We start from the raw sequence: 7,432 nt of genomic DNA on the forward strand, positions 1-7,432 counted from the left end.
CATTCCCAGCCCCAAGTTCAACAACACTGAAACACTCTCTAACATAGAGGGCCATGCCATCACTCCTCCTTCCTTACCTATCCCCTCCAAAGAGCTTATAGCCCTCCATTGCAGCAATAAACACGTGGGAGTGATGGCGACCAAGTCACGGTTTTCCTGCTGCACAATGGCTTCCAGCTCCCCCTGTTTCTAGCAGATGCTGTGCGCATTGCAGCAGATGCACTTCAGTTGACATCACTGACACCCGCAACTCCAGCGTTCTTCCTCTTCATAAGGAATTTAAAGCCCTCAAGACAGCATAAAATACTATCAGCAGCGGTGATGACATGAAAAGTGTACTGTGTGCAGCTCTGGGCTGCTCACTGCAAGAAAGACATGGGGGCAACGGGGCAGGAAAGGGTCTGGAAGAAGAGTCCCATGAGGAGCGGCGCAGTGAACTGGGATTGCTCAGTTCAGAGAAGGCTCAGGGGAGGCCTCACTTCATGTAATTCCCTGAAAGGAGGTTGCAGCGAGGTCGGCCTGTTCACCCAGGTAACAGCGACGGGACCAGAGGAAACGGCCACAAGTTGCAGCAGGGGAGGTCCCCCCCGTTGGATATTAGGTTAAACATCTGTGCGGGAAAGCGGTTGGGAACTGCACAGCTGCCCAAGGAGCAGAGGGAGTCAGTGTCCATGGAGATGCTCCAGAAGGGTGGGGATGAGGTCCTGCCTGAGGGACATGGGCAGTGGGCAGCTGGGGGGTGGTCAGTGGGACTTGGTGATCTTAGAGGTCTTTGCCAACCACAGAGATTCTGTGATTCTGTGAGTCGAGTCATTTATTGGAACGAGAGGTAATCAGCGGCCAACAGCCCACAAGCAGAGCCTGGAGAACATCATGGCAACACTTAAACACTCAACTGGGATTCTGCTGGAGCCACAGGCCCCGTAGCGTCCAGATGCGGACAGCAGGGTGGATGTGCCGCCCAGTGCCTCTGGCAGCACCAACATTCCGGATTCCAGCAGGGCTGTGTCCGGCACTGGGCCCCTCACTGTGCGCTGGCTGAAAGAGCCGCCGCCCTCCTGCTTGGGTGACCTCAGCCCTGTGAGGTGTGATGGCGTCACAGAGGGTGGCGCGGAACGGCCATTGTGACACGGGGGCTGTGGAGCAGAGCTGAGGCTGCGGGGCTCAGGCCCAGCTCAGTGCGACTTGGTGAGTAGAGCAGGGAGGAAGGGGCTGCCTGAGGCTGCCCAGGGAGGAGGGTTCCCCAGCGCTCGGGGGCCTGAGCTGCCAACTCAGACTCGTCCCGATTCTCCCATAGGTTTGCATGCAGAGGACGAAGCCCAGCAGTGATGGGACAGACACTCTGCAAATGGTTGACGGAGACACAGGAGGATGATGGCTCACTAGAGCCAGGTGAGAGCAAAGTATCCCTGCATCCACAGCCTCAGGCCCTGTCCCTCAGCTGGCACAGCCGGCACAGAGCAGCCCCTGGGACAGCCCCGGGGGCACCTGGCCCTGCAAGGCGCTCACTGCTGTTACTCTCTCCTCTCCAGCATGCGTGCTCTGTGGCCTAGTGGATGAGAACTTGGGCATCCTCGGCCGCAGACAGAGGATTCGTAGATTGCATTTCCATGAGTTTTGTGCGGTGAGTTCCCTCGTGGCTCCTGCCACCTTCCTCCAACCAGTGATTCCCTCCTTTCTGCCCTAACTGGACTATGCTCTTTCCTCCTGTACAGAGATTTGCCAATGGTCTTTGTGAACACGTGCAAGATAACAACGAGGCACGTTTTTGTTTTCAAGACCTGACACGCGTGGTGTGGAAGGCAGAGCAGATGGTGAGCACAGCACCGGAACAGGGAGCTTGGTGCCAGGAGAGCTTAGCCTGGTCCCAAGAAAGCAATCCCAGCCCCTCTTCCCAGCTCCCGGAGAAATTCCTGCTCTTGCAGACCAGCCCTGTTCACCAGGCAGCTCTGCAGAGTGCCACCCAGCCCTGCCCGCATCCTGCGCCCTGCCCAGAGGTGCGGGGCCCTCTGCGTAGGCCCTGAGCCTGCAGCTGATGGGGGCTGCTCTGCTCTTTCCAGCTCTGCTTCGTTTGCGGCGGTTCGGGGGCCAGCATCACCTGCGCAGAGCCGGGATGTGAGCGGAGCTTCCATCTCCCCTGCGCCTATGAGGGTCAGTGTGTCACCCAATACTTTGGAGAGTTCAGGTAAGGAATGCCAGCTTGTGGCCTCCAATCCTGCTGTCAGCAGCAGCCACAGCAGCGAGGAACACGCTGTGACACTTCCCAGCAGCCTGACAGAGCCAGAGCCAAGGCCTGGGGCTCCTTCCCGTTCCTCTGCCCTCCTCGCAGCCCTTCACACCTCACCCATCCCTTCCATCTTCCCCCAGGTCCTTCTGCTGTGAGCACCGCCCGCAGCAGGCAGCGCAGGCAGCACCGGAGGCGGACACGACCTGCATCATCTGCATGGAGTCCGTAGGTGACAGCACGTCGTATAGCACCATGGTGTGCCCAGCCTGCCAACACTCCTGGTTTCACCGGGCCTGCATCCAGGTAGGAGCCCTCCCCTTGCCCCGCGGTCACCACTAGTGCTCAGCAGCACCAGGTCCGGCTCACACCCACCCTGCTTGTGTTTCTGCTGCAGAGAATGGCCCTGAGCTCTGGGCTTGAATTCCTGTGTCCCTACTGTAGAGACAGCCAAAAGTTTCATCAAGACATGCTGACTTTGGGGATCCAAATGCCAGACAGGTTGGTGTCTTTCAGGCAGCTCTTGAGATGTGAGGGCACAAGAGCTGTGCCCGCCCAAGGAATGCCCCGGCAGGCCTGGGCCTTGGCAGCCACTAACATGGGCCACAGTGCCATTGGGAAGCTGAAACCAGGGATAATATGGATGGGGATGGATTTCATGGGTTAGTTTTAGTCCTGCGCCAGTGAGTACTCATCACATTCCATCCCTTCTCTGGCAGAACTCCAGTAAGGGACAACAACTACGCCAACGCATCACTGGCAGTTTGGTACCGACGCTGCCATGCCAGTGACTGCCTTCATCCCCATGGCAGACTGCAGTCAGGAGAGGGGTGAGTGACCTCAGCTGCCCTCTGGGGCTCTGCGTGGCATCGCAGCCTCACCACGGGCTGGGGGAGCACAGACTGAGCACCAGAGCCGTGCCGGGCACTCCCTGGCTCAGAGCACTTGGTCTTCACAGCCACAACCCGTTGCTTTCCACAGGCCTTGGGAGCTGCTCCTCTGCAGCTCCTGTGCTGCACGAGGAACACACCGCCACTGCTCCTACCTGAGTAACAGCACAACCAGATGGGAGTGCAACGCCTGTGCTGGAGAGGGCACCGGTAAGAGGCAAACAGCCGCGTGCTGCTGGGCTGGGGCCAGGCAAGGCCTGGCAGCAGCAGCTCAGAGCGGCCCTGCTCAAATCCCTTCAGCCCCGGGACAAACGGGAGCCAGTTCCACCCCATGGTTGGAATTCCACCCTGCTCACCTTCCTGCCTCCCCTTACAGCCTCCAGCACCAGCTCAGGTACTGCTGGCCTTGGCAACACCAGCCAGCATGGACTGCAGCCATCTGAAAGCTCTCTGACACCAGAGAGCAGCAGCTCCGGCACCACCAGCCAGGCACCATCAGAGCCAGCAAACCAATCCTGTGTGCCTGAGAGCAGCGGCCTGTCCATCCAGCGCAGGACAGACTGCACGAGAATCACTCCACGACTGAACCGGGACTTAAACATCTTTAATGAGTCCCGAAGACGCCGTGGAAGAACCAATAATGCTGCCCTGATTGCTGAGAGCAGCACCCCAGACTCTGACAGCCAGGGGACATCTCGGTCCTCGAGGCACTGCCCTGCACCTGGATACAACCTCAGGTGCAGGCAGGGACAGCGGGCCCGGACAAGAAGCCGCTCTCCGTTGCAGCGCCGGGCCCCAGAAGCTCAGAGCCGGCCCCAAACACGCCGTGGGAGCCGGCAGACACCAACCCCAAGTGCTCAGAGCGGCACCCGCAGCTACACCACACGGGGAGCACAGGGGTCCTCCAGGGCTTCCGCAGCAGCCGACAGAAGCCCATCCACACGGCCAAGGCGGGCCCGGACTCGAAGCCGCTCGCCTCTCCATCGTCGGGCTGCGCAGACCAACAGCCAGCCCCGGAGACGCCGCGGAAGCCGCTCCAGGAGGCGAGGACCAGCCCAGGGGCGGAGCCGCTCCCGGGTACCACGCCGGGCACAGCGTGTCACCAGCCGGCTCTACTGATGCCATAGGAGCGGCCGTGTACAAACACCACTGCCTAAGCAGCGTCATCTGAGGCCTATATAACATCATCTGAATCCTAAACAATGTCATCGAAGGCCTATACAACATCATCTGAATCATACCCCATGTCATCTGAATCCTAAATAATATCATCTGAATCCATCACAATAAAAATTAATCCCTAAATATCACTGTCAGTTTTGTTCTTCTCTGCCTTTCCCAAAGTGGGCAGCCTTAGGGCCTGGATCCACGGGCTTCCCTCCCATAGCACCCAACCCATTCCTTCCTCCCCGCAGCCCGCTTCAGGCTGAGTTGGTTCTGGCCACGACTCTAGCAGGGCTCAACGTTTCCAACGCACAACGTGGAGGAAGCCAGGCTGGCAGCTGCAGCCCCGTTCTGGGGGTGTTTCTGACATCTTGGGGCCGTCGCTGTGTTTGGGACACGTGGGCAGCCCCAGGGCTGCTGACAGTGGGGAAAAATCCTAAAAGCATGACAACAGAAAAGCACAGTCTGACTCTCACAGGGACACCACTTGGGATGGGTCACCAGATGGATATAACTCCACTCTTCACCTCTCTAAGCCCAGCCCTTCAGCCAGTCCTTATCCCATCCAAGCCTCGAGATGCCAGTTTCTCCAGGAAAAAACAGTGGGAGACAGCGTCAAAGGCTCTGCTGAAGTGTAGGTAGACCACGTCAACAGCCCTTGCCTCATCCACCAGGCGGATCACTTGATCATACTGATCCGGTTGATTCGGCAGGAACTGCCTTTCATGCACCCACACAGGCTAGGCCTGATGCCCCAGCTGTCCTGAGAAATCAGCTTTATAAACGGGTAAATAGTGATAGACAAGGGAGAATGGTTTTAAACTAAAGGAAGGGAGATGTAGGTATGGTGTAAGAGCAGAAATGCTGATAGATGGTGGAAAACAGCTTGGCAGTCACCACTTGCAGCTCCCTCAGCAGCCTCGGGTGGATCCCATCTGGCCCCATGGTCTTGTGACAGTCCAGACAAAGAATCTTATCCTCACCAGTCACGTTCCCCACCGCATCCGGTAAAGGATGAAGATTCTCCTTACCTCTCCTCTTACTGTTAATGTGTTTGTAAACAGGTTTTTTTGTTCCCTTTTCCTACAGTGGCCAGGTTGAGTTCATCCTGGGCTTTTGTCTTCCTAATTTTCTCCCTCTGTATCCGGACACTTCTATGTACTCTCCCTGAGTTGCCCATCCCTTCTTCTACAGGAAGTAAACTCTTTTTCTCTCCTGGAGCCTCAGCAAATGTTCCGTATTCTTCTCTGCTGGCTCATTTCACAGCACAGGGGGAAAGCCTACTCCTGTGCCTCTAAGACTTCCTTCTTGAGGAGCCACCAGCCTTCCTGGACCCCTTTGCTCTTCAGGACTGAATCCCAAGGAACCCTCCCTACCAGTGTCCTGAATACTTCAAAACCCACTCTCCAGAAGCCCAGGGCAGCAGTTTTAATGAACCCCCAATCCCCTTCCTGACTTCACCAAGAATGGAGAACTCTACCATCTCGCAGAAACTCTGCCCTAGACAGCTCCCAGCCTCCACATCTCACAGCAGTACCACTCTGTGAGCAGCAGCTCTAGAGGAGCACATCCTCGGTGGGCTCTTTTACCAGCTGTGCCACGAAGCACTCAGATTCCACACACTCTAGAAACCTCCAAGGCTGCTGCTTGTGCACTGTACTGACTTTCCAGCATAGACCGGGGACGCTGAAGTCCCCCATGAGAACAAGGGCTGGCGACTGCACCATTTCTGCCAGCTGCTCATAGAACCCCTCATCCGTTTCTCCGTTCTGGTTAGGCAGTCTGCAGTAGACCCCCACCAGGATGGTGGCAGTGTTGGCCCTCCCCCTGATACTTACCCACAGGGACTCAACCTGATCATTCCCAGCCCCAAGTTCAACAACACTGAAACACTCTCTAACATAGAGGGCCATGCCATCACTCCTCCTTCCTTACCTATCCCCTCCAAAGAGCTTATAGCCCTCCATTGCAGCAATAAACACGTGGGAGTGATGGCGACCAAGTCACGGTTTTCCTGCTGCACAATGGCTTCCAGCTCCCCCTGTTTCTAGCAGATGCTGTGCACATTGCAGCAGATGCACTTCAGTTGACATCACTGACACCCGCAACTCCAGCGTTCTTCCTCTTCATAAGGAATTTAAAGCCCTCAAGACAGCATAAAATACTATCAGCAGCGGTGATGACATGAAAAGTGTACTGTGTGCAGCTCTGGGCTGCTCACTGCAAGAAAGACATGGGGGCAACGGGGCAGGAAAGGGTCTGGAAGAAGAGTCCCATGAGGAGCGGCGCAGTGAACTGGGATTGCTCAGTTCAGAGAAGGCTCAGGGGAGGCCTCACTTCATGTAATTCCCTGAAAGGAGGTTGCAGCGAGGTCGGCCTGTTCACCCAGGTAACAGCGACGGGACCAGAGGAAACGGCCACAAGTTGCAGCAGGGGAGGTCCCCCCCGTTGGATATTAGGTTAAACATCTGTGCGGGAAAGCGGTTGGGAACTGCACAGCTGCCCAAGGAGCAGAGGGAGTCAGTGTCCATGGAGATGCTCCAGAAGGGTGGGGATGAGGTCCTGCCTGAGGGACATGGGCAGTGGGCAGCTGGGGGGTGGTCAGTGGGACTTGGTGATCTTAGAGGTCTTTGCCAACCACAGAGATTCTGTGATTCTGTGAGTCGAGTCATTTATTGGAACGAGAGGTAATCAGCGGCCAACAGCCCACAAGCAGAGCCTGGAGAACATCATGGCAACACTTAAACACTCAACTGGGATTCTGCTGGAGCCACAGGCCCCGTAGCGTCCAGATGCGGACAGCAGGGTGGATGTGCCGCCCAGTGCCTCTGGCAGCACCAACATTCCGGATTCCAGCAGGGCTGTGTCCGGCACTGGGCCCCTCACTGTGCGCTGGCTGAAAGAGCCGCCGCCCTCCTGCTTGGGTGACCTCAGCCCTGTGAGGTGTGATGGCGTCACAGAGGGTGGCGCGGAACGGCCATTGTGACACGGGGGCTGTGGAGCAGAGCTGAGGCTGCGGGGCTCAGGCCCAGCTCAGTGCGACTTGGTGAGTAGAGCAGGGAGGAAGGGGCTGCCTGAGGCTGCCCAGGGAGGAGGGTTCCCCAGCGCTCGGGGGCCTGAGCTGCCAACTCAGACTCGTCCCGATTCTCCCATA

At 57.4% G+C, this 7,432-nt stretch overlaps 1 protein-coding gene across 1 annotated transcript; it reads left to right on the plus strand.

Annotated features, from left to right (window-relative positions):
* The first annotated feature begins 1,313 nt into the window (after window positions 1-1,313).
* On the plus strand, window positions 1,314-4,233 carry LOC146761992 (E3 ubiquitin-protein ligase PHF7-like). The gene is made up of 9 exons (XM_085539228.1): window positions 1,314-1,392; window positions 1,533-1,624; window positions 1,716-1,814; window positions 2,061-2,185; window positions 2,368-2,530; window positions 2,622-2,725; window positions 2,944-3,054; window positions 3,206-3,324; window positions 3,491-4,233. The coding sequence occupies exons 1-9, from the start codon at window positions 1,329-1,331 to the stop codon at window positions 4,231-4,233; spliced, it is 1,620 nt and encodes a 539-aa protein (XP_085395354.1). The 5' UTR covers window positions 1,314-1,328.
* Window positions 4,234-7,432: the final 3,199 nt, after the last annotated feature.

Source organism: Coturnix japonica, chromosome 2 (assembly GCF_054131305.1).
Source record: "Coturnix japonica strain WE chromosome 2, WE-NBRP24, whole genome shotgun sequence".
Taxonomy (NCBI): Eukaryota; Metazoa; Chordata; class Aves; order Galliformes; family Phasianidae; genus Coturnix; species Coturnix japonica.